Consider the following 27983-nt stretch of genomic DNA (forward strand, 5'->3'; position numbering starts at 1 on the left):
TAGTAGGGAATAAGCGGCAAATGACATTCCGAAATGTTCAGTAAGTTTAGATAAACGCTGAGTTTTAGTGCTCGAAGATAGCATAGGAGTCATTCCGATATGGAACATTATATATATATGAATATCGTGGATGACTAGTTCTACAACGAAAACATAACAAGTAGTGCAGCTAGAACCATCGACGCTTATAGCTTGAAATATAATTAATCATTAACAATCAAAAGTTTCTAACGCGTTTCAAAATTCGATGAAATTTTTTTCAAAATTATTACTACATATTTGATGAAAAATACAAAAATAATTTGTAACCATGTGTCGAGGATAAGACAAAAGACCATCGAGAATAGAAGATGTTTTAATAAAGTACAGCGTGAGGCACACAAGGAGGTGAGCGAAGTTGCGACGGGACAATCTGTTGACATCGAACCGCAGTCGACGCCGCAAATCCCGTTTGTACCGTCTCATGTCTTGCGAATCGAGTATCTGTTACCGAGTTTTGTTGTTGAATTAGTGTAGTGTAATGCCGCACAGTGTCACGAGACATTTGCAACGACTAGTCTCGTAGGAGCTTCGAGTCGTGCCAGTGCGGTACAGCAACTGCCGGACCGCAAACACCTTGAGCGACAGGCGCGCACCGACGCTTTGATTCGTGATGATTACTGAACACACGATGTACATAGCTGCTGTGCCCTTTGTAGTTGAATGTTCAACATCGTACATATCGATTGAGAAATGCATGACATTGCAATGGGATATGTGCATTGATCGAGTTCAGAGCACTTACATATTTGCAAATGCAGCGTTTACGTGTTACCTAATTTTCATACAACTATTGTATTAAGTGATTTAAAACAAAAAAAATATTTGCATATAACTATGTTAAATAATACTGATACATAAAATTCTATAATATTAAAATAATATCAATATTTCTCTTACTCCAAAAATTAAGTTTAATATAAAAAAAAAAACAATCACACTTTAGTACTTAGATGCGCTAAATTATGCGTAGGTGTAGTAAAAATAGTTACAAACTATTTTAACTTTTGCTGCGATACATTATTTAAATAAAATAGTAGTATCTTTAGCTACACAATTTTATTAAAACGTAAAGAATAACTCTACATACGGTCAAGATTGTTATTTAAATTAGTTCCAGAAACGAATATACCGCAGCTTGTCTACTCAAAACTAGCATGATAAAGCTTTCTGCATGGCGTATGAGTGCGTCAAAATTTATTAATTACTTCATTGTATGAATAGATATGCCTCAGCCCGACGCATGTTACTTTAATGAAATATTTTGCAAGTGAAATGAACATAATGCAAGGACACCATCCATATTAATCGTTACGTGAATGCATAACTACTATTGCACAGATCGAATGGATCTTAAAGGTTCATAACCTTATAATGAATATTAAACCAATAGCTAACGGTTGCTGCATGTTACCATGAAATGTTATGCATTCCCTACAATATTCCAACTTAATTAGAATTTTGATACCAATTTTTAAATGGACCAAGGACTTAATCCCTTTTCCCCGTTGATTAACTGTTCCAAAGAAACAGTTTAATAATAGCTTTATTTTTCTTAGAAAATAATATACAATGTGCCTGATTTAAAAAAAAAAATTAGTTATATAATGTTTATGAAAATTTACAGTAAATCAGTACACATTGTATTTTGTAGTAAAAAGAAACCAAAATATTATAGATATGTTTACGTAATTAGGAACAAGACCGCGCAGAACGCGCTCGCGAGCGTCCACCGGCACGTGCACAGTTACAAGTTTGGTTCGAGAATGAAATACGAAAGCTCGTCGTAGTTCTCATCGCGGCCGATGATCTACCCCCTCGAGATCATACCTTGGGTTATGGTGATGAACCTGAAGCGTTCGCAAGAATACGCCTTTTGCCATCTCTGTAAGTGTTGATGCATATTTTATTTTCATGTGTTCGAAGTATATTTATATGTACTTCGAACATTATATAACGAATATATATCGTAATGTGTCATGTTAACTTAGTAAATAAGCAACAAATACAATTTTAAAATATTTTCTGATATCTTAAAAATTTTTCCTCCACTTTCAGGCAATAACTTAAAAATAACAGTTATTTAAGTGTAGATGGAATTATATTTCGTTACCTTCTAAATTTATTTCTACTGTAATATTTTAGTGAGAGTTGCCCACCTGTGGAGACAGACCCCGCATCCGCATCGTGCACTCCAGTATGGAACGCAACGCTTGGCTTCGGCGGCCTCACTGCAGATCTATTAGCAGGCCGCGCACTTGAACTGACACTTTGGGACGCTTGCCCGGGCATCGACCCTGTTCTTATTGGTGAATGTACAGTAAGTATAATTACAACTAATTATCATATCCAAAACAAATGTATAGATTTTTTTTAATTAAAGATTCAATGATATACCATATTAATATTTAATTTATTGGAGTTTTAAATAAATTCTGTGAAATTAATCTCCAAATCGTATAAAACAAAGTCGTTTTTTGCCGTTTGTTGTGGACAAATAAAGAATCCTTTAAAATACGAATACGAATAATTAATAATTTAAACTATTTTAATGCAATTTTCATCAATAGACAGACTGATTCAAGAGAAAGGTTTTTATATAAAAAGCCGAGAATTATATGTACCCTTACTGTACCCGTGTGAAGCCGAGATGAGTATCTAGTCTACATAATATGTAGATTACTATATAATGGCTTTTTTCTGCGTCCATCACGTGAACTACTGAACGTATTGGCATGAAACTATATTTAAACTAACCATTCAACGCGGAATCGTCTGCAAATGGTTATAGCCATTTTTTTTTCGTTCATGCTTCTCCCCTTTAATTTAATGACAAGCGAAGTAGGTAACAGCTAGTATAATATAAATATTATATACATATACTAAATAATCTCTAATAATAACAATTTATGTTTAGATGGAACTGGAAAAAGCATTTGCAGATGAACGTGCAGTATGGTGGACGCTTGAAGAACGCGGCACTCGTTCAGCTAACGCCTCACCGCGTGGTTCACTAACAGGAGCACGTGCCTTACGCCGAGGAGATTTTGCTTCCCAACGTTCCGTTTCAGGTTTTTTTACTATTTTTGTTTGCATCGTTGTTTAATAGTTATATTAAGAATATAACAATTATTAATAATTACCAAAGTCGTCTACGTGTAAATCTCATTGACTTTGTCTATAATATTTGAAAGCGTCTATGCCGGAAAACTCTGTCTTACTAAAATTAGTATATTATAGTGTAATTAGTAGTTTATAAATATAATTCATAAACTACTAATTACACTTTTAAATAGGTTACAAACATATTGACAATATTTATTTCCTTTTACTTTAACATATTTACCAGATGATGTGGACTCAATCGGGGAATGCGCATCTCTACTTCATCCGGACCATGCCTGGGTGGCGGGTTCTCGTCGTGGATCTTCACAATCAGAGACGTTAGAAGTGGAAGTTTATCAACTCGGAAAAGACTTTTCGCGGTCGCTACCCGGATCGCGACGCTCCTCTTTTCAACAACAAGATAAAGGTTCACTTGAAACTAGATAAAAAGCTAACTTTAATTAAGTGTATTTTTAAACATTTTTGTAATTTTATTCCGAAAAAAACGAATATTATAATTAATAGTATTTTTAATGTTAATAAAGTAAAAGTATCGGCACTCACATCAGTTAACTGCACAGACGGAGGCGGTGAGCCACCGGTGTGCTCCCGACGTAGCGAACGTCGTCGCTCGTCGTGCGTGCGGCGCGACCCCGACGACATTCTGCGCTCTCTGCGTGCTGTCAAAGGCGAACTCGGGCGCACGCTCTCGTTGTCCGGCTCCACCGCCAGGCGTAAGTTTTGACATGTTTATATGTCGCTCGTCTCTATGATGTCTTAAAAATATTACTATTTTATGATCTTGTTGATAATTCATTTCATATTAACTTAATTACCATTAAAAAAAGATTTTTTTTATCTTATTTGCTTAATATCAGGTTATTGAAACAAATATTCGCACTTCCTCTGCTAGGGCTAAATCACAACTTGCAAAAAATTTAAGAAACATTATTATTATTATGTCAAGAACATTAATGATAATACCTCCGTCGGCTCGAGTTGCAGCAGCGTCGCGCAACTATATCGCGTTGTTTAAAAAATATTGGATTTATTCGCAAATATAACAAACAAATCAAATCTTAACGTAACTTAAATATTTACAACAGCATTGGCCTGCTCTGTGCGTCCATAGCTTTATAAAAAATCAAATTAACGACCATCTGGACTTAAATTTATTTATTTACATTTTGACTAATTCTTTGATTTTTAACTAAAAAGTGACGTTGCTAGAAGCTCAACCATAGTACTCGCTCATCAATTATCAATTGTAATAAAACATAATTATATCGTGCGTAATAGTTTGCTAAATATCTGTTTGATTTACTTATTAAAAGTATTCAAAGAGTTAAAACACAAAATCGAAATATTATTTTAGCTCCTTCAGAAACGAGAAACTGCGACTATTTATTCAATAAGCTTGCATACTAATAATATTATGATCAATCCATAAATACAATTATCTCTTTAAATTACATAAAATCAGTGACCAATATAATTACTTTTAAATATTAAATAAGATTATTAAATATTTCTTAACATTATATTTGCAGTATTTAGGTGTGCAACTGATTCCTCCTTAAACTTAATTTAATTTTATATACTTTACTTTTCAAAATTTTTACATCTATTATTTATTTTATTTTCTTATAAATCAATTCCTAAGTAAAATACCTAAGTTTAATTTGAAAATCAATACTTTCGGATGGTATTCCCAATCAACGCCCCGATCCGCTTAAGATGAACACTACCACCAACCGCTATCAGCTGTATACACTTGTCCCAATTGCCCCACTTCCTCCACCTATAGAATATACGAACATTGAGAGTACTGACATGTACCCTGTTATGCTTGTTTGGTCAGCAGCGACGGACCGTTAGCACCTCGGTAAGCGACTACCGTGCCCGCGACCGCGCGTGCTTCCCTGCAGGGATTGTCCGCGCGGTGTCGGTGTACACGATCCCTTGTGACGTCCGACGGCCGACCGTGCCCCAATCTGTTTCTATCTGTTGTGCCACCACCGAACGCTCCCAAGGATTTTACCCCGTACATATGGTGACGCATATGCGCGAAACGATACTTGGTTCGATCGGTTCCGGCCTAGAACCAGAATGGGGTTCCGCGACCAAGTAGTAGCATGGGTCATACATAGCTTGCGCGACGGCCGCGCGCTCGCACCGTTGAATGTGGCTGCGCCCGACGCTTCTCATTACTTCACTGTGTCTGTACTGTTCTGTCCTGACGCATGCCCGGCCGCGGGCAATCACGCTAACTTCATCTGTTTCTGTGTACCGTCTATTCGGCTGCCCGTCTACGTTCATTTCGATGGCATTGTTTCGAATAGGAATTTTGGACTTCATTACCTTTGCGAATGTCATTCATTGTTACGAAGCGCATTCTATTAGACTTCTTGTATATATAATCTTAATCATAGGTCATAGATATAACAATCTTTGTTAAGTACGTACGTAAATTAACATCCCTATTAGGGACTTAGAGCACTCGCAAACGGGCGAATACGCTCCCGTACGTAGTCACCGCTGTAGGTCGCGGTTGCGCATGTCTTAGCGCACTCACCGGCGGTGGCATGCCAATAGTAATTTTACGGATACATTAATAACTTTATTATCTTACAACTAATGGCTGTTCATGACACGGAATGCTTATATCATACAACGATTTCAAAATCGCTTCCAGCAACTATTAGAAACTCGAAACACTCTTGGCTGCACACGTTATAACGCTTCTTCTTTCATTTCTGTGTTTAGGATAGGAACCGTTTGAAAAGCTATGTACTTTGAAAAACCTGTAAACATCGGCACGATGCTGTTTGACGTGCTTAATCTGTGTATTGTTATTTTTAATGTTTGATTGAATGGTTTATTCTGATTTCGTTATTGTTACCTTGACGTTCATGTGTCGAAAAGATAGATCGATACGACGATTTCGACACAGTCGCACGGTCGCGCGACGTAGACGATCTCGTAAACAGATGGTGGGTAGTACGTGTTGTGGGTGCGCAGGAACAGCAACGGGGCGCAAGGGCAGCATGTGGGCGGCGGTTCCAGCGGCAGCAGCCTGCGATGCCGTGGCGGACGACGACGAAGTTCCACTGGGACCGGGACAACTGCCGCCACGCAACGCGCATTTGCCGCCGCTACATGCTGAAATTAACCTCAGCATTATCATGATCAAGGGACAGCTAGAGCTCGAGGTGAATCTCTTTGACTCCAGATAATATATTTTTCTTAAAATATCGTTATAGTTTTAAATGTTAAACTAAAACGTTAATTTTATCATAAATAGGTGTCTCATGCGCGTCGGGTGTACGGAGTTAACGGTGAGGTACCGGATTCGTATGTCAAGTGCTACCTCCGTGACGGCGAGAAGTGGCTACATAAACGCAAAACAAGAGTCATACGACGCACCACCGAGCCCCACTTCAAGCAAACACTAAAATATCAGGTACATCTATATTACTATGTATTATTCTGGTACAGGACACTTATAATGTCAATTTTTTTATATATTCGACTCAAAAAATATTCCTTTTCAGGCGAGCGAATCTCTTGGGCGCACACTAGTAGTGATGCTTTGGCAACGCTGCGGAGGTTTCGAGCACAACCTTGCCCTCGGTGGTGCTGAGATCTGCCTCGATAAACTAACGTTGCCGCAGCGCACATACGGCTGGTACCCGCTGTTCCCGGCCACGTCGCTTGCTGCCGACGAATCGCCCGACTGATCCCGCGAGCCGTCGCCGGAGCGCCGCGATGATAACTAGCGCCTCCACGACGGCTCCACTCTACTTGTCCCTTGTAATGATATCGACACATGTACAGGCCAATGTTGCTGCCCTATGCTACCTAACGAGACGGCTACGATTTTAACTCATTTTGAGTTCAAATTAAGCACTAGGCCCGACTCGCACCGTGCTATGACGAATGTCACTTGTCCTAATTTAAATGTCAAATAAATCGGTCCGGGAACACCTTCATGTGTGATTTTGTGTAATGGATTTACAAATATTCATAGTTCCATTTAGACTATGAAATATGGTATCCCATATTTAAAAGGAACATTGTGGTACTTTTAAACATGTTTATCGATTCCATTTATTCATTCAACTATAATCGTAAAATTTTATAGATAAATGAAAAAGAGCTTATATAACGTAAACTCGCTTTCATTTGAAAAAAATATTAGTAGAAATCCAAAATTGCTATTAAACTGGTATTTTAGGTCAAATGTAACCTTTCACATAACACCAAAATCACTAAATGAACTGGTAACATAAATCATTGCAGTGATTTTGATAATCACTACAACTTGTGTAGGTACGGTACGTTTCATTAGAAGTTGTATAAATGTAAACAAACACATTTAAATAACCTTAGATTTTTTCCTTTAAATAAATGTAATGTCCTCAAAAAAATAGTATTTGATACAAAAATATATTTTTCTATACGCCTTACCTTTTCTGGATTTGTTTAACGTTTGTACACATTGTAATGAAATTTGAAAGGATCTATTGGTTATATTAAATATGTAGCTTTTTGTTTCAAGTTTTATATATATACCCTAGTTTATATATACATATATATATATATATATATATATTTGTTTTACATTTTAACAAATTTAGTGTAAGCATATACTAATAGTATTCATTCATAATCACATTGTGTCGCTTTATCTAAATTAGTGTATCTACTAACTTTCCAGTGTTATGAAATAATTCTAAAAATATCTATGATGATTAGAATATCTATCGTAATATTGTGGTACTAACTACTTTGTATGTCATCTTAAACCCCAACTTTGACACTTTGCCTTATACAATTTATAGAAATCTTAAGTGATCTTAGTGTATAAGCGCGTCTAGGTACTATTCTTCCAAGGTTGTGCTTTAGTGAATTTCCCCTACATAACTTATCTATATACATCGTCATTTCATCGTATCAATAGCGATATCTTATAGTACTGTAAATATTGTTGTTTTTCAAAATTTTCTACGCACAACTATCTCGTGATAATATAAATCAATATTTTTAAAATCGATTGAAACGACTAAGTACGACTATCTTATAGTACTTATATTCCATTTCAATAGAAAATTTTCAAAATTTAAACAATATGAAGTCTACGAAAGTAATAAACTTTATTATAATATCATATATCTGAACTATTTTCATTAATTAATAAGTTATTTATCTATCGAAATAAAAAAAGTAATTTTGGTTTTTATGTTTCGCTAAATTTATATCTACTCAACAATTTAAAGTTTCTGTAGGTATTTTACAATCTCTATTGAGATGGATTGTACGTTTCAGCGTCTTCTAAATATTATGTCTAGGCTAATATACTAATAAACAAATAATAATGTTTAAGGAAAATTAATCTTCTTATCTCGTTTCACAAGGTTTTATAATATTTACAGTTGCCTGAAGCAATCTTTTATTGAGTTAAAAAAAAATACTAGTGACTACTCAAATCAAATTATTAAAACAAATAACCTGCTTCTCGCATGTGTCCATTTCATTAAAGTCCTGGTTGAATTCGTTCGAAATGAGATATTCCTTAGTAGTAAATTTATATTACGTGTTCTTTACAAAATACTGAAAACAATAAGACATGCATTTCTTACCTAGGATATTTCCTCATTCAAAAGCTATCCCTAGACTGTCTACGAATATTGATAGCTTTATTATTTTAATACGACAAAGGGTTTCAGGCATATGTATGTATATCGATTTTTTACGCTTAAAATCTTGTACTAACATGAAGCTATGAATGTAAAAGTATAAATTATGTGAGCATTTTAATATTTATAAATTTAATTATATTAGTAAATATTATATGTATAAAGCATAGTAGGAGTAGCCGAGATATATGTAGGCTTACTCCGCATCATCAGTCTGCCACTGGCCTAGCTTATTTAATATTCATGAGGAGGTAAATATTTTTATTGGTGTTAGATACAATTTACATATCGTCGGAATTTACTATATCTCGTTAAAATCTGTGTTCTTCCAAACTTTTGTAGCTTAGTGGCTCACTTGACAATATAATATTTCTTGATTGATAGAGATACCTTTAAAATTGCATCATTATCGCGTTTATACTTGCATATCCCTTACTAGAATGACAGAATATGCCTTAAGATACTTACAATAAACATATTAATATAACACATAATCACATACTACGTAAGATGTTTTTGAGTGCGCTCTTAGATACCTGCTTATATTTATGATAAATAAGTATTTATGTGAAATTAACGATATTTTTAAGCTCCATCGTGATCGTACAATTCCTAAGAGAGAGAGACATATTTAGTATCCTAATATCTATATATGTAAAATTTTATATTTCCTTATTCACTATAGACGAGACTATCACGCGGTAAATATATTTTTACAATATAATTTTATATTCAGTTAATAAAAAACTGTGAAAATAAATTTATACATAATATGGATAAAATCTAAGTATTTAATATGAAATATTACGTATATTCTGACAGAACGTTGATTACGATCAACTGATTTACGCTTACTATTTCAATATGTTAGTGTGTATGAAAGACGATATTCTTCGTAAGAAATAAATAAACATGTATTTACTAATGTTGTTATGTGCCTAAAGACCTAATATCATCCGTTCCCATCACGAAACATCTCGCGTGACACGTATCTGATCACGACGTATCGCGGCCCATCGATGAAGCCTCTATGAAAAATTAATGTGATATGGTATCGGATATCAACAAGAACTACGTTTTCAATCTTAATACTTGACTTCTATAAATCTACATTAGTGTTATATCGTTTCTTAATAGATACAAAGCGATTCTTCGAATATTCCGTTTTCGCAATGTTTTCGCAGTAGCGTATTCAAACTCGGTATCACCACATTTTTTTTGATTGGATAAAATATCTTTTAAATTAATATAAACGAATATACATCCATACTTTCAAGCACGTAGTGTTCATTGCGAAAACGGATTTAATACAAATATTATAGTATGTAACAAATATAAGTGTCAAAATATATTATTAAAATAAATGTGATAACAAAGAGTTTATTATAGCAGTATAAACACTAGCACTTGTTTTTTTTATACATCTCTTCCCAATCTAACTTAATGCAATTTTACGTCCTTCTAATTTACTTATCTTTGTAGTTTAGTAGTAAAACTAAAAGAAATAATAATTAAAGTAAAATATCAATACAATATTAGAATATTCAAGTTTGAGTAACGATAATATGAACGATAATAGAAAGTCTTTTCTCAGTGCTCATTTGCGCTTTTTAAGACAAGGCATCACTCAGTCAGTGTAAAAATTTTACTAGAAAATTAAGAACTTTTAAGAATTTTTAAATTTTTACGTTGATTACAATACTTATGGTCGAATTCATAATAAAACCCTTATCGAAGATATACATGTATTAGTTAAATGTCAATGCAAATGTCAACTGACCAAAATCGGCCATATTTTTTGCTAATATACGCTTATCGAAGGTTTATAGTAGGGTCCTAGCTTGTATAAATCAAAGACCCTTTATCAGAGAGTTATTGAACGTTTTAGTGTTATGGCACGATTATGAATAACACTTTTTGACAATTTACTTTTATCGAGGTTTTAAACCTCCGATAACTTATTATGGATAAGACCGTTGTTCTTTATTATATCTGACGTAGCTGAAAGAGTACTGCTAATAAGATAAGATGTCAAGCTACAGTGTTTACATTTTTAGTGCGATAAAGGACAGTATAGAATAAGGTATAAATAGAACAATCCACGTATTTCAGAAGATTTGGTCAAAGTTTATCCTTTCTCACTTTTAAATTTAGTAATTTAAAAAATCATAGTAGATAATAATAATTAGAATAAATTTCCCGTTGATTACTAGCCGTAAGTACACCGAGCCGGTGGTAGTCAACACAAACAGTAGGCGACGCGCTTTCGTGGATTGAACCATAGGTGTAGTTTAAGGGTTACAAGTTACTAAAATTTCGTTACTTTTAGGATTTACAACAACGCTTATTATCGAGTTTTGTCTAGATGATGTAAACCTAAAATAGCGTCCTTGTATTCAACAAAATCTAAAAAAGTTAAAGAATAAAAATTTAAAAGACTGTAGACCTCCTTCAGCTTATCATCTTTCTTAATATTGAATATCTTATACTAAACTAAGTAAAATGTATGTAATGTAAATTAATAATTATTATTAACAACCAGTTGAAATAGCAAAAATTATTTATAAAAAAATTATCTTATCCCGCTTAACTTAAGGAAACCATGCTGCCAGTTATTTTGTCCACATATAATCGCTATACATTTAATAACATTTATTGCATAAGTTATTAAAGATGGAAATTTATGATTCCTAATTCGGAATTGTATCAGTTGCAGCTGTTACTCTATCTCCAATTGTCAAACTAAAACTTGACATGGCACAAAAAAAAAAATCATTTATATAATTTTATATTTATTCCAATAGTAAACAACGGAACATACAATAGTAACACAGATACGTCAACATAATACATATATTTTTTCAAATAATAAGTATAGCATTGATTTAACCAAATTGAAGAACTCTTAAGAAAAAGCAACAAGCTCCGGACAAAACACACACACACTTGCAATTGTTATCGAATATTTTTTTATTATTATTGATGAGTTAAACAAATGTGTTGGAAAAAAGTAAAATATTTATTTTGTTTAGTTTTAATAGCTAAAATTAATGAATTAAAATTTGTGACAAGAAGACGAAATGAGAAAAATATTAACATCAAAGCTTACATGTTAGCTTACGTGTTAGCTTGTTAGAGATAACTGTTTTTTAAATACATAACTATACCTTATTATATGAATAAAGCTAAAATAAACATTGTTATAATTTTTTTTTGTTTGACTATTTTTTTTTATTTATTATCATGAACAATTATTTATGATTATAAATAAAAAAATTTAGTCTCATTTTTTCTTTCTTTACAATAAAATAAAATATATATATTTTCAAATAATTTTACTGATCTTTTCGATACTTTGTTAATACCTTATTGATTGCATCAGCTTTTTTCATCTAAGGAAGTTTTTTTTTCCAAAAAATTGCTGCGAATTCATACAATTAAAACATATATTGGCAAAAAGAAGTTTTGATATTAACGTAGCTGATTTATTTTAAAAAAATTATCTCATTTACGCTCAGTGTACAGTGTTCAATTGAAATATTAAATATACAATAGTTCGTTTCTTATGATATTTATTATTATTACTTTCTCCGACTTACTCACGCATCTGACTGCTTTTTTATGTATTAGGTTAGGTTAGCAAATCGGCCACCTGATGGTAAATACATCACACCAATGTGGCACCAACCTTAGGAGTTAAGATGTTATGTCACTCGTGCCTGCAGTCACACTGGCTAACTCACTCTTCAAACTGAAACACCAATATGTCAAGTATTGCTGTTCGGCGGTATACCCGACGAATGGGTGGTTCCCACCAAGTCGGGCTCGCACAAAGCCCTACCAACAAATATGAAAATATATAAATTACATGCATTGTAAATTTTTGAATCGCATGAAATAATCAGTGAAAAATGAAACAGTAACGAGGTCGGATAGCAGGCAACCCAGCTACACGTGCGCGGCGTCGGGCGGCCCGCAGCTCAGCGCCAGCGCGCGCAGCACGGCCGCCGCCGCGCCCGCCTCGCGCGCCGCCGCCCGCACGCGCGCCCAGCCCTCGCGGTTGGCGCACCGACCTGCCGGACACACGCCGCCCGCCATGTTTGTGACCACTCGTCGTCGGTCGTCGAGTCGTACATTAAATCATCGACGTTTTGGTGGCGATATCAAAAAATCTAATAGAACCACGGAGATACTCGCTAGGACGGGCGTGTACAATGCCGTACCTCCGAGTGAGCTTCCAATGAACGTACCATTAGTGAAGGTGACCAGTCGGGTCGAGAGAGGGTATCCCGTGAGGACGCAGCACGGCTCGTCCTCTGCCACGTACGAGCTGTACTTGCCGCGACCGTCCGTTGGAAGCGTCTAAATAAGACATAAAAATTCATATGAAGAATGGATTCGAGGGTGGAGTGGGATTGTTAAAAAGGTCAGATGAAATCAAGAATGCAAATAAAAATATAGCACAAAAAAGTGGAGTTGACATATACGAGAATACGCAATATACTAATTATACTTGAAAACATACAAATATGTATTCGCACATAAGCACCAAACTGTGAGCGACAACAGCAGCCATCCATCGTCCTGCCAGAGAGAAAATCACTCCAATAGGAATAATATCGAGCGAGGGCGTACCTGGTCCACCTGCTGGTCCATGGACACGGCGAGCAGCCAGTCGCGCAGCGCGGCCAGCGCGGCGCCGCGCACGCACGCGCTCTCCAGCAGCAGCGGCGAGCGCGACCAGTCCGTGCACTCTGGACACACGCGCGCGGTTACACCCACTACACCCGCACCCTCGGCCGACTGACGCTCATACGCATTAACCGGTTTGTTGCCTCATACCCCAAGCTTATATCAAGCTTTTAGCCTTGAAATATTCTTCCGGCGTTTTCCAGGTTTTCGTGAACATTATTAATTCTAATATTATTGAGGTACTCGTGCACTTTTCATTAAGCGTGATTAATCTGAAGTATGTATTGGTAATATATATAAAGCCTATAATAGCTAACATTATGATGTTTCCATGTTTTCGTCAAGCTAACTAAAATACTGCTCGTTATTCTTCGTTACGTTACATAAATCATCGGACTCAGAGCTGAGGGAGTTTTAGTCAACCATCGATTGTAGAATAATATTGTAATTTTTTTTATTGAAAGTTGAAAGATAGCAAAGTTTCATTAAACATAGGACTCGGCCAATTGAAATCACTTTCAAATTAGTAATTGATTAATTCAAATCATTTCATTTATTCTGCCACTGGATCTCGTATAGATCGATACTTTACCAAAGTCCGTGTAGTCGATGAGATGCGCGGAGTCGTCATCAGCCGCCTCCACTAGGTCGAGGCAGTGGTTAAGCATCACGAAGGCCTCTCGCGCGCCGTCCTCTTCCGAGCGGACCGTCGAGCCGCACAAATAAAAGGCTGGGTAGACAATTATAAACATTATTTTTAGGGTTCCGTGGCCAAATGGCAAAAAACGGAACACGTATAGATTTGTCATGTCTGTCTGTCCGTCCGTATGTCACAGCCACTTTTTTCCGAAATTATAAGAACTATACCTACTGTTAAAGCTTGGTTAGTAGATGTATTCTGAGAACCGCATTAAGATTTTCACACACAAAAAAAAAAACACAAATTTTGGGGGTTATACTTAGAAATTAAACTCAAAAAATATTTTTTCATAAAACCCATTCGTGAGGGGTATCTATGGATAGGTCTTCAAAAATGGTATAGAGGTTTCTAATACCAATTTTTCTTAACTGAAAAGTTTGCGCGAGAGACACTTCCAAAGTGGTAAAATGTGTTCCCCCCCTGTAACTTCGAAAATAAGGGAATGATAAAACTAAAAAAAAATATGATGTACATTAACATGCAAATTTCCTCCGAAAACTGGTTTGAACGAAATCTAGTAAGTAGTTTTTTTTAAATACGTCATAAATCGTAAACCGCGATTTACCGTTCATTCAATCAACTCAAATATAAAAATAAAAAATTGAATTTCGTAAACATAAACCTTGTTACTTGCTGCTACGGAACCCTTTATGGACGAGTCCGACTCTAAATACATATTTAAGGCTTTACCTCCATTATATATTAATTAATAATGAGATAATAATAAAGGTTTTAATTCAATCGACGACTGGCCAGCGATCTATCCGCATGTACTATGCGTCTAACCTTTTTCCATGTGTTCATACGTACGGTAGACAACAATTTGATTAAGCAATATAATACTCACCAACATCAGCGACTATGATATCCGTATAGCGTGGTAATGCTCGAGCAACTTTAGATGCTATTTGAGGCACGTGTAGACCCATCAGCAATATGAGAGCCTGGTGTAACGACATTACTAAATTACCATTTTATTCAACACGATCAAGACGAACTCTGTTCCACAAAATAGTGTTCCCGTGTCCCTATCTCCTAGGGTGTAGAGACTATTAGCATTAGCAGCCTGCAAATTTTCCCACTGCTGGGCTAAAGGCCTCCTCTCCCTTTGAGGAGAAGGTTTGGAGCATATTCCACCACGCTGCTCCAATGCGGGTTGGCGGAATACACAAGATTACAAAAGTACTTAAGCATACTTCATACTAATAATACATTATATATTATACCCGGATCGGCATTTTTGCCTTTGTCAACTTTAACATATTAATTTAATCTACAAGATTACATTCCCAATTATACATAGTATATATAAATTCCATAAATAATAATGAACCGTGGTCCGGCCAGGCGACTGGAAGAGCGCCATCCAGATGTATATAAATAAGTAACTATTCAAAATTGACCTGTAACGCTCTGTCATCCGCTCCAGCGGCAACCATCACCGCTACAGCGTCATTCATGACAGTGAATGCCTTCGGAGCTGTCGACATCCTCACGAGGATCTCGCTACAGACAGCCTTAGCTAACGGAACATCTGCACTGGATACGGTGACGTCATCGGTGAGATACTGACGAAGGGTATCGATTACTTGAGACAACACCTCAGGTACCTCTTCACTTTCGATATCGATACCCTCCGTACGCTGTAAAGTATGAAACGTTTGTGTACTCGAGCATCAAACTAAAAACGTGATCTTCGAACTACGTTTGCAACATGAACAAGCGACTATTGCTTTAATTAATCCAACAATATAAACATTTTTATATAAAATATATAAGCACACAGAATACACCTTGTAAACTTTTCTTTTAACAATAGGTCACATACTGAATGTGTCTTAAATAGGTTGGCGGCGTATCGCAACGCGTAGTGGGGAGCCTTCGCCCCCGCATGTGCTAAACATCGCTGCCAGTGGCCCGCACGAGCCAACTTTTCTAATGCTGACGATTCGACGTCAGCTTCTTCCATCACTGTCTCGTGTTTGAGTTCTTCTTCTTCATAATCGGCTGACGCACCTTAACGCAGATCATTATAATGAATATTTAAGTATTACAAATTTATATGATTTTATACTTGTAAGCAGAAGACTAAAGTTACCCGCTGGCGTGTCATCATCGACGCCTTCTAGCAGAGCCACTCGAAGTTGTTCACCGACATCACTTTGTCCGATTGCGGTAAATCTGTAGTTTATATATAATATGTAAATGTAATCATCAAACTTTACACGGACAAAGGTACATGAAACGTCAAAAATGATAAACTAAGCAACATACGCGTCGGCAAGCAGGCGGGCCGCGTCCCGGCGCGGGGCGCCGCGCAGGCGGTCGCGCGCCAGCCGCGCCGCCCGCAGCGCCGCGCGCTCCGCCAGACGCAGCGCGCCGCCCGTCGCGCCCGCCGCGCTCGCGTTCAGCAGCAGCTCCACCGCCTCCCACCACTCGCCCCTGTGGACATACCCGAGCGATAGCGTGCTGCCGCTGTCGGCCTCTGCCAGCGGACTGCACTCTCACCTGTCGGCGTGGTGGGCGGCGCGCTGCAGCAGCGGCGGCACGGCGGACGGCACGGGCTCGGCGCTGTCCGGCAAATACTCGCGAGATACGCGTCCCGCCTCCTCCCACAGCTCTGTACACATACACTTATTAATAAGCCACACATACAATCAATATCGTAACAGTGGAATGGATCTTCCATATGTAATCAAATAAAAACCAGATTATGACTGACCGAGGTCTTTGTAGTGCTGCACGACTTCCCTCGGTCTGTTGGCGCGAATCATCAAAGCCTCGAACTGTGCGAGGTCACCCCTCTCGGCAGCCGCTCGAGCTCCTTCCACTAAAACTTCTTCTACCTGTCATATCAAATCATCTACTGTTATAATGGGTAGTAAAAGGTGATCTTTAAAAAATATTATTTGCGATTTAATTTCTACTTTTTTCACTTTATTGTAGAAGACTAACCATGTGCGGCGCGTGCTGCTCAGCCAAAGCTAACGCTCGTTGATGATGCGCCTTCGACAGCCACATGCGTACCGCGTCGTCTGCGGCAGCAGCGCGGAGGAACGCCGCTTCAGCTTCTTCGGGCTTTTCCTCGGCTAAAGCTGCAGCCTCGTGCCTAGCTACTTCGCGTTTTGTGATTCCACCTCCTAGATCGCTCAATTCCATAGCAATGTCCCATCTGAATAAATGCAATCGAATTATAATTAATATAAAATAATATAGATACTCGTTTACATAATATAAATAAAGTGATAGATGGTAACTCTTTAGACTCTTTAGTAGAGCAATCTAGAACGATCGTATTTGATTTTACATAAGAATCCCAGTATATGTTCAAACTTCTACTAAATAAAAAATAAACATAAAATGAGTTTGTGTTTAAAAGGTAAATTATAAGGTTAGTGAATTAGCACACATTATTATAAACCGTCAGCTATTTTTAATATCGATAATTGTAAACAATTATGAAATTTGACAAACATAATTTGATCCCCGATTTTTCTTTGGTCTTTGTGTTAAGATTTCCAAACCAGAGATACCTATCAAGAAAACTCTAGCTATCCATAATATTCAAAACAATACTCGAAAATATTTTTGAAACAAAAACTTCCATAATCCATTCTCTTCCATTCCGTTCTGACTCACAAAATCGAATACGAAATGTTATAAATGTAAGTGTGCGGGCAGCTCGCCTGTGCGCCTGCAGCGCCCAGCGCGCGCCCAGCGCCGCCAGCCCGCGCGCGGCCAGCAGGCGCGCGGCGGCGGCCGGCGCCAGCGTGGCGGCCCACTGCAGCGACACCTGCTGCTGCACGCCGCTCGGCGCGTGCGCGCGCGACACCCGCTCCGCGCTCTCCCACTGCCCGCTCGAGCGGTACATCTGGATGGCGCTCTTCCAGTCGCCTGGCCGGCCCACGGTTCATTGTTATTACTATTACTGTATGCGTGACCTTAACGAAACGTGTCCAAACGTATCGTCGCTTCGAACGGGTACCGCAAAATCGGGAGATGGGACGATTATATCATCTCTATTTAAGTTACAGAATACAAATTCAATGAATTACTTGTACGCCTACATGTAAAGACTTTTGCATTAAATTTACCTCTAGAGACTCATGTGCCCGTGCACTTACGGCGAAACCTTCTCGCTACCTACAAGCAGACTACGACCGACCTGCCTGCACGTAGTAGTTCTCGGCGGCGCGCAGGTCGCCGGCGGCGTGCAGCGCCTGCGCCACGTGGCGGCGCGTGGCCTCCAGCAGCGCGGGGCGGTGGGCGCCCACCAGGCGCAACATGGCCTCGTATTGCGATGCTTCCTGTTTATGTTATTTGGGGTGGATTTTCGTCGAATAACCATGAATCATATTTTAAATAATGCGTGTCTCTCACCTTATACATGGATATGGCTTCGTCGGGATCTCCGAGCCCGATATAAATCTGTTCCGCTTTCCTCAGCTGTCCCTCTTGGCGTGATTTTTCCGCCAGTGGTATGAATATATCCTTTGTTTCCTCTTCGGTCAAATGTGCAGCGGCCAAGCGTAGTCCATCGGCTATTTTACCCGCTGCGTTATACGCGCGCACGCAGCGTTCCGCCATACCGCACGATATTAGCACACGTTCGGCAGTTTCCCATTCCTAATTATAATAAATATGATTGTTTATTTGATATTTAATTTAATTATGATTGGACTTCATAAGTTGACTTGGTGTTAGACCTTTGTGCAAAGCCGTATTGATAGGTACCATCAAACAGTAATAGTGAGCTAGGTACATGGACCACTGATCATAATTATGATGCTATGTAAGAGATTGTTGATATTTCTTACGGCATATGTCTATGAGCACTGATGACCACTTACAGCAGGTGGCCCATTTGGCCGCGTACCTATATTATAAAAAAAAAAGTTTTATGGAAGAAAAATCAAGTAATTATTAATAGCTATAAAGAAAAATAACTTACTTGTGTAGATATAAAATGGTTTCCCAATTGCTCACATTGATCTCGTATAGCTTCTTTATCATCAATGACCTTCAAATTAAAAAAAATATATATTTGCGTAATAAAATTTTGAAGATGATTTACAAGGAACAGTTTAATTTATATTCACCTGCACAATCTGCAACGCCTTCTTGTAATGATGGGCTTTAATCGCTGCCGTTAGTGCGTCTACCGTGTGTCCAGCTTCAATTAGATGAGGCACGGCAGCACCCGCCTGTCTAGAGGCCACTAACCATGCACCCCATTCTCCTTCTAGGCGAGTCACTTCACCGGGGCACGCCTGCAAATATTATCATCAGGATTATATGTAATGTCGCCCGACTTCATGGAACGCTTCCACTATCCAATTAACCCTGACTTATCTATTTCGTTTGCTAATATATCAGCAATACTGTGCACTACTAACCGTTTTTGACTAATATATCTTTATTCATAAGACAACACTACTAAACCAGTACCAGTAAACTACTTATATCCATAATGTTGTCTTAGATTTTCGCGATTATTACACTTGCAGTGTTATTGCAGTGTTCGTGGTCACGGGCAGACTGCCCGTGACCACGAACACTGCAAAGAGCTCGAAACGTCGGGATGTTAAAATAAAATAATTAATATACGCGATTAAATCCGTTAAAAAACTAGTTTTATTTCAATACTTATATCCACTTTAATATTACTTCCAATGTTCCGTTACCAGATTCGTCAACGTTCAAAACGCAATTTTTTCCCAAATCCATAATGAAGAATGAGCTTGAATGGTCTATTATAGACCATTCAAGGTCTCGACCAAAATAGGTATAATTATAATAAAGTAAATAAAATAAAATTCGATGTCTAATGCTGTTTATATGGCTTTTATGGTTAGAAAAAAATCGATGTAGGCTGGGCAAAGTATACACGAACGGGCTACATCAAAAGATTATATTCACCTCACGTGCAAGCTGAACCGCCCTCCCATAATTATTGCCCCTCGCATAGTACTCGACGGCTGTCCCGGCATCGCCCATGCGCTCCGAAATCTCGCCGGCCACTTCCCACCACTCCTCCTACAATAACATTATAAAATCGGAGTCCAGCGAGACGGATGGAAAACCCATCGATCTCGCGTCCGACCTGCACGAGTCGATCGAGCACGGCGTGCAGCAGCTCGTCGTCGTGCAGCAGCGCGGGGTGCTGCAGCAGCGCGGCCGCGGCGCGCCGGGCGCGACCGCCGCGCAGCCACAGCCGCACCGCGCCGCCTGTGTCGCCGCGGGCCGCCAGCGCCGCGCCCGCCTCGCCGTAGCGCCCTGGGTGGGGGGAGCATTTCTTTAAAAGGGCCTCGAATGACGAAACCAGATTCCGATAGGCCGCCTTAGACTCTTACCGGTGGAAGTCAAGTAATCCATGTACTGTTGTTTCAGAGTCTTGGCGGTGTCTCTGTCGGTCTTCTCCGCGAGGGCGATGGCGTCGGTCCACCGATTGAACTGCTTGTACATACTGATAGCCATTTCGGGTCGGTTGGCTCTTTTCACGTAACATTCCTCTGCGGTCGCTAGGTCACCCGCAAATATCGCGAGACGAGCTCTGACTATTGGACTATTAAAACCTGTAATTATTTTTAAATATACAATTATTTCCTTTATTAACCATTTTCACGCTTACAGAAACGTATTATATATAGGACAACTTCGTCAAATTAAATAAATACAACAAATACCTGTCATTACGTCTCCGTCTCCTTCGGCGACCGCTAATTCCACGGTCTTATCTAAATAGTAAGTTCGAGCTTCATCACCGACTTCTCTATAGCATTTAGCAGCCAACTGTGTATCCAAAAATTTCATTTAATAATAAACAATTATTGGTAATTCTACGTATTCCCGTTACGCGACCATTTTAACCCTCATATGCTTCATGTAAAAATGAACAAAATGGTTCATTTTTGCATTATGCATATGGGCAATTTTGCATTATGCATAAAAATATAAAATTTAGGAACGACGTTTCGTACTGGTACATTTTCATTCTTTAGAGCTTGCTCTGCTAGCTGGCGCCACAATTGCGCTACATCTGCTGAGCCACCCACACTATCAAGATACTGCGCACAACCCTCGAGGTCTCCATTTCGAAGTGCAGTATCTAAGAAATCAAGTAAAAAACCATAATTTTACTGTTATATCAAGAAATAAAAAAATGCCATGACTAATTATTACTTAAGTGCCAGATCTTCATTCAGAGATGTATTTAAGAAAAAGGCATTAAATTTACACAAAATTATAGTAAAAAACACTATCCTTACCAACATTACCTCGCAGAATTTTATCTTTATAAGCGACGCTTCTGATTACTGTACTGTTAAAAAGCTAACAAGTGTTTTTTAGTTATTTAAAAACTGCAGGACTGCTATCGGGTGAACATTTATTTAAAAATGCTGTTCCAAGCTTCTCGAAACGCAGAATGAAGAATGCAACGTAAGAAATGAAAAATGAACAAAATATTTATATGAAATTTTTACTCAAAGAGATCCCAAGATTTATTAAATCTGTGGACAAACCAAGTGATTTAGAAAAGTGAACAAAATGTAATCGTTATGGTTTCGACCAAGTCAGTTACCCACATTTACTCCCTATTTGCATAGTAAACTCGTTCTTCGTTTCTTTTAAAAGCTTCATCAATGGAACCTCATTATCACTACGAAATCTACCCGTACCTTAAATTTTAATTTTTAATTGTTTATCTCTAAGTAGTTGCCATAACCGTCACACTCATCACGGAAAACAAAAGCATTGCGTGGGGAGAGTCAAAAAACTACATCTCAATATCCAACATTGGCGTCGGTCAGCGCGGATACCGCACGCGACACGTACTGAACTCCAGTCGATGCTCGTCGAGCGCGAGGCGGGCGCCGCCCCGCAGCAGCACGGCGCGCGCCTGCACGCGCACTGCCCCCGCGCCGCACTCCGACATCTCCACGCACTGCGGCTCCCACGCGCTGTACCTGCACGGGGCGCCACGTGAGCTGACCGACTCCTTCGCCGTACGGCTACTTCTCAATACAATAACCATACCAAATGAGTAGATGCGTCGGTGTTTGCGCCACGACGGCATCGCTATTTTCTATCCACTGAACGAAACTCACGCCACTCGCTATAATTTCCTAGAAGATTGTACATTGTTTAGTCCCGTGAATCGAAAGTTGCTAATGTAAGATTTATCTTTTTTTAAATATTCAAATAATTCTGAATATACCTTCTCGCCGGTATCCAAACGTAATAATGCAAGTCGTCTCCTCGTGTCTCGAAGGAGTAATAAATGTCCACTCTCGTTCAGCTCGAGCCAGTCCACGCGAGCTTCGTGCCACCACTGACCTAACTGTACTCCTAAAAACAACAACAACGAAAACATTTTTTTACATCGGCTTACTGCAAACAGACAGAGAGCTTCTATCGGTATAAAAATATTCCAATGAAAATATGATGATAAAAGTGACCTGATACAAGATCGACGACAGCTATCGTCTGTCGGTCGAGCAGATAAGCGAGATGTTTGCGATCGCGGCCTTCTTCTTTCTGTCCTTCGTTGATGCGAACGCTCAGCACATGGGGATTCACCCGTTCGGTGCGCACCTAATGTCCGTAATAAACTATATATATACCAAATAATAAGACATCCAACTATATCCACTACATCTTAACAAAATCATGATAGACATAAAATTCAGAATGTCCGATTCTTACTGACTCAATAGTGGGTAGAACAGAAGAGTTCTGAATTATTAAATACTAAGGATTAAAACAACAAAAGTGTCAGTGTCCCTCACCGTGTGCAGCACGCGGTCGAGGCCGTACTCCAGCACGCTGAGCTCGCCGGCGCGCTGCAGCAGGCACGCGCCGCCCACCGCCGCGTACACGCGCTCGCCCGCCCCGCTCCACGCCACCTGCGCGTGCGACTAACTAAACTGCGGCTAGTGGGCTTATGACAATTTTTCTTTAAACTAATCACATCCTGAGGAAGAAATGCATATCCACATTTCCTTATACTTTTCCTTGACACAGACCTTATATTTTTCCACTCAAAGAGATGACTCGTCTCACTTCAAGCAATGCTATTGAAATTGTGACTCATTGAAATAAAAAAAAAAACTGACCTCACTGGTCAAGCCACGCGCTATGTCGCAAAGTATCAAACTACAGCTCGTCCTGCATACTGCGTACCAGTCATTACCTACACATATTAAACAAAAATAAAAAACTATTATCATGAGGTGTTTACATTATAAAACAGAAAACTATTCAAATATAAATTACCGATGAATCGCACGTTAAATATATCCGCAGCGAGCTTAGTAGTGACGGTGAGTGGTGGCGCGTCTTTGGCGAGTCGCGTGAGCAGCAGCTGTCGCGGGCTTACGTGTCGCACTTCCACCGTGTCGCGCCATACCCAGCGTCTGCGTGCAACACACTCGTAACATTCGACACAAAATACATTCTAATAGCCTTCATGTAAATTATGTTAAAAGTTTGATAATATTTGCAACATAACTGTTTATCCCATAGAATAGTATCATAATTTTAATAAATCTGTTAAGTCAAGTATGTCGTACAAGTATAAGATAATGATGATTGTGGAGGTTCTTGGTATATACATATATGCAAATGAGAACACGTCATTGAAATTTCTTTACAATTATTTGACTCATTATTTATTTTATTTTTTTTCTAGCAGATAGCATCCACAGGGCAGCAAAAAGTAAATACCTTATATTTATATTATTTAATAAGCTGATTACGCCACACCGTCGGTGGTAAAATACTTTCGATAAAAACACGGGTCCTAGGGAAGCACTGAGATATCAGCCATTTATGTTTTAACATACACAGTTGATACCGAAGCATTTTTGTCGGATGAATGCAAAGTGCTCCATCAAATGCCACCGCTATGACTGCTAAAACAATGTATCGTGTGTTGTTTGCTACTATTTTACTATAATCGTTTCAACGGCATACCTACTGTGATAGTGACTTTGATATGGGTTTTTTTGATATCACGGAGTAACAAAATGGGTGTATTTATAGTATTTGCATAGACATAAACCACTTAAAAAAGACAGCGACAGCTACTTGAGAACAGCTTCGAACTGCAGCACGGCGCCGGTCTGCGACGCCACGGCCAGCTGCGTGCCGTCGCCGCTCCACGCCAGCGCGCGCGCCGCGTACAGCTTCGGTATCGGCAGCGCGGACACCTCGAGCGCCCCGGACTCCTTCACCTCGCCCACGAGGCAGCCGTCGAACACGCCGAACGCTATCGTCTGCGATCATGAGCTACTGCTATAATAACGACCCCGCGTCTAATCTACGTAGAAGTATAAAATTATGATATTTAAGTTATACAAAACTATTCAAATGACAATTCTGTAACGATAGATCTAAAATTATGTCCTAATAAAAATAATTATATGTTTTTTTTTTCATACAGACATATTGCATCTATCCAGAGCGCTAATAGAGTTTATTTATACTAACTGTATCGTAATACTCTCTCACCTGACCGGAAGGACTAAGAGTAGCCGATATGATATCACGTCTGTCAGGCGGCAAGGAAGGCTCCAGATTTCGTAGTAGAGCCCCACGCTGAGCTTCGTACACCGATATACGTCCGTCGCAAGAACCCACTATCATCTAAATATTACAATTACATTAATTGGCAGTAAAACTCAATGTTAAGTAACGTCATATATGTAAATGACTAACTGATTGGCTAAGGCCTCCTCTCCATTTGAAGAGACGTTTATGGAACTAATTCGTGACACGTGCAGATTCTAACGATGTTGTTGTCTTAGATTTTCGCGATTATTACACATTGAAATAAAACTAGTTTTTTTAACGGATTTAATCGCGTCAGTCAGTCAGTCTGCCCGTGACCACGAACACTGCAAAGTGCTCGAAACGTCGGGATGTTAAAATAATTAATATACGCGATTAAATCCGTTAAAAAAACTAGTTTTATTTCTAACGATGTTTTTCTTCACCGCTGAGCATGAGATTTAAAATTGAAATTTAAAAAAGTTGATACCGAACAAACAATAGGCACGCTGAAATCGCTCTTATTGTAAATACACTGGCCAAACGTTTAGTGACGTTTGTGCTTTTTAAATTAAACTATAAATTTAATCAAAAAGTTTGTACATACATTTTACAATATTTTTAAAACAAATACATAGTACAAGAGACACGGCAGACTATATGTCAATGATGACAAATTTTCGATGTTTTTAAAAAGCCAATATTTTTTTTAATTATTTATAAATATTTTTATTCTTATTTGTCTGATAACCCCCATCAATTGGCCTATCGCCCATTGCCGGCTTGAAGTTGATTTTTGGGACAACCTGTATATCTGCAACGTGCGCCACCATGTGACTCATAATTTACGGTATGACGATCTCGAACTTCTCCCACTTATATCGACAGGTAAATTGAGCCTATAGTATTCCCGCGCTAAAATAAGTCAATTTGAAGATTTTGATTATGTTTTATTTGACTTCAATATAGATTGTCACTCACGTAAGGCGGCAACAAGACGAGCGCGGTGGGCGGGAGAGCGTATCGCAGCAGCAGGCGGCCGTTGAGGTACAGCGTGCCGTCCACGTGCCCGGACGCCAGCGCCGCCTCGCCGCCGCCGCGCGCCAGCGACACGCAGCACGCGCCCGCCGACCACAGACTCGAGCTCTTGTTACTCTTGCAATCTAACAATCTATTACACACCCCTACACTAGTAACCTTATTCAACCTTTTTGTACAATAAAGGTCTACGTAGAAAGTTAGTATTGAAGGACACATTAAGATACATAGCTAGAAAAGGTATTAAACTAAAGCGAAACTTAATCTTAATAAACTTTTCTTAATACGTCTTGTATTCTTGAAAGATAAAAAACGTTCGATCATAAAACGATTCGCTTTAGCGTATATACTAAAACTAGAACTTGCTAATTAACCTAGGCGACTACTAGTTGTCGCCCGCGGTTTTGCTCGCGATTTAGAGGTTAGTTGTCAGGTGATAGGCATAAAAAATTGCCTGTTCTTCCTTTGAGTTATGTTTGCTTCATACTAATTCGATTTAATTTCATCAAATTCGTTTTAGTTTTGCCATGCAACAGACCAAAGATAGACAGAGTTACTTTCGAATTAATAATATTAGTAAGTATAAAAATATGTGGAGTGTGGTATAAGGGCAGGAGGATGATGAGGTTGGCGGACCAGCATACAGGCCACATGATGGTAAGTTGTCACCACCGCCTATAGACAATGGCGCGGTAGAAATATTAACCATTCCTTATATCGCCAATGCGCCACAAACCTTGGTATGTCCCTTGTGCCTGTAGTTACACAGGCTCACTCATCCTTCAAACCGAATCACAACAATACTGAGTACTGTTGTTTGGCGGTAGAATATCTTATGAGTGTGTGGTACCTACCCAGACGGGCTTTCACAAAACCCTACCACCTAATAAACTATTTATACATCAACTATTTATCAGCAGTGAGTTATTTAAACATCACCTGATTTTCCCATCGCTTGTTCCAGTATAGAAGCCATTTTCGGCAGGCAGCAGACGCAACGGCGCGCCCGTTAGAGGAAACTTGTTGCATATCACCTTCTTACCGCTCCAATCTGCGCCTACTCGATACACGAATACCATGTTATCGCTTTGCGCTACGCCCAGCAATTCCGAATTTTCACTAAATGCCAAACCTTAAAACAAAAATTTTAAAAAAATTAAAAAAAATTATCGAACTAAAGACAAACAAACGCTTTTTAAATGTTTTTGTTTATGAAATATCTCTTTTAGCATTTTTTCCAAGTTATTTCGCACCGAACGTGTAAAAAATATAAAAATAAACGCCCGCCCGTAACGTTCCACGGCTGGGTGAAGGCGCCAGGCGGCTTCTCCGCTTAAGTAGAACGATTCCAGCTTAAACGACCACTATGTCTCAATGCCTATTGGTGGATACACATTTTATCAGACACATATTGGTTTAATCTCGATGTGTTACTTCACTTCAGAAGATGATATGAAATATACACGCAAATCAAACTTGGTAAATCATAAGCCCTTAATCAGATTTGAAGCCGTGCAATTTAAATCTTCTGGTTAACATCCAAATATTCATAAAAAAAAAATATTCTGAATTCAAATTCACAAATAGCAAAAATTGCTCTAAGTAAATTATTTATTAAAACATAAATTAAGAAGGCAAGATAACAAACTTGTTATAACGTAAGACTTCTTGCCCGCAGATGGATCAGACGGCTTGGTGCTAAACTTATCGCGCCGCACACCATCACGATCAAATAGCAGCACAATTCTCTCAGCAGTCGCTACAGCTAACTTTACATTATTTGGTGACCAGCTTATATCAGCTACAGGACTGTCGCTATCCTGTTCATTGGACAAATATTAAAACATTTTGTATACATAAACATATAGGTATTTAATTTTCTAAAAATTAATACTACTTTATGCATGTATTGCATTTTAAGAATAATTTTTAATATATTAATATAACAACTCATATTTCTTTCTTATACTCTCTACCTGGCCTTCCAAAATTGTCTTTAAATATTTTAGACGCATAATTAATTATTACGATTACTTAAAACGTTTTATGGTGAAGCAAATTTTCTAGTATCATTTCGTAATTAAATTGAAAGAAAGCGTTACTAGGCAACTAACCTAACCAACAATCAAATTTAACCGCTCTAACTTATATTCTTTATA

The 27983-nt window shown here is 38.5% G+C and overlaps 2 protein-coding genes across 2 annotated transcripts in view; one reads left to right on the forward strand and one right to left on the reverse strand.

Moving 5' to 3' along the window:
- The window catches only part of LOC125069302 (regulating synaptic membrane exocytosis protein 1), a 119708-nt gene extending 112457 nt beyond the window's left edge, over positions 1-7251 (forward strand). Inside the window, exons 14-21 of the mRNA XM_047678744.1 lie at positions 1736-1926; positions 2185-2359; positions 2957-3110; positions 3389-3571; positions 3726-3878; positions 6166-6356; positions 6449-6607; positions 6699-7251. Coding sequence (XP_047534700.1) covers positions 1736-1926; positions 2185-2359; positions 2957-3110; positions 3389-3571; positions 3726-3878; positions 6166-6356; positions 6449-6607; positions 6699-6884 — 1392 coding nt within the window. The 3' untranslated portion in view covers positions 6885-7251. The remainder of the gene's footprint in view (positions 1-1735; positions 1927-2184; positions 2360-2956; positions 3111-3388; positions 3572-3725; positions 3879-6165; positions 6357-6448; positions 6608-6698) is intronic.
- Positions 7252-12791: 5540 nt separating this feature from the next.
- On the reverse strand, positions 12792-27883 carry LOC125069543 (intraflagellar transport protein 172 homolog). The gene is made up of 35 exons (XM_047679063.1): positions 27801-27883; positions 27473-27644; positions 26764-26956; positions 25768-25957; positions 24748-24882; positions 24325-24512; positions 23512-23651; positions 23352-23428; positions 23025-23141; positions 22695-22830; positions 22454-22584; positions 22273-22361; positions 22072-22202; positions 21216-21343; positions 20922-21027; positions 20589-20810; positions 20339-20511; positions 20155-20271; positions 19335-19505; positions 19187-19255; positions 18616-18861; positions 18401-18542; positions 17922-18129; positions 17191-17407; positions 16958-17081; positions 16744-16855; positions 16510-16677; positions 16334-16416; positions 16064-16242; positions 15639-15878; positions 15083-15179; positions 14128-14265; positions 13479-13597; positions 13094-13205; positions 12792-12916 (listed from the first exon to the last, which is right to left on the reverse strand). The coding sequence occupies exons 1-35, from the start codon at positions 27837-27839 to the stop codon at positions 12792-12794; spliced, it is 5034 nt and encodes a 1677-aa protein (XP_047535019.1). The 5' UTR covers positions 27840-27883.
- Positions 27884-27983: the final 100 nt, after the last annotated feature.

The sequence above is a fragment of the Vanessa atalanta genome, chromosome 15, assembly GCF_905147765.1.
Source record: "Vanessa atalanta chromosome 15, ilVanAtal1.2, whole genome shotgun sequence".
Taxonomy (NCBI): Eukaryota; Metazoa; Arthropoda; class Insecta; order Lepidoptera; family Nymphalidae; genus Vanessa; species Vanessa atalanta.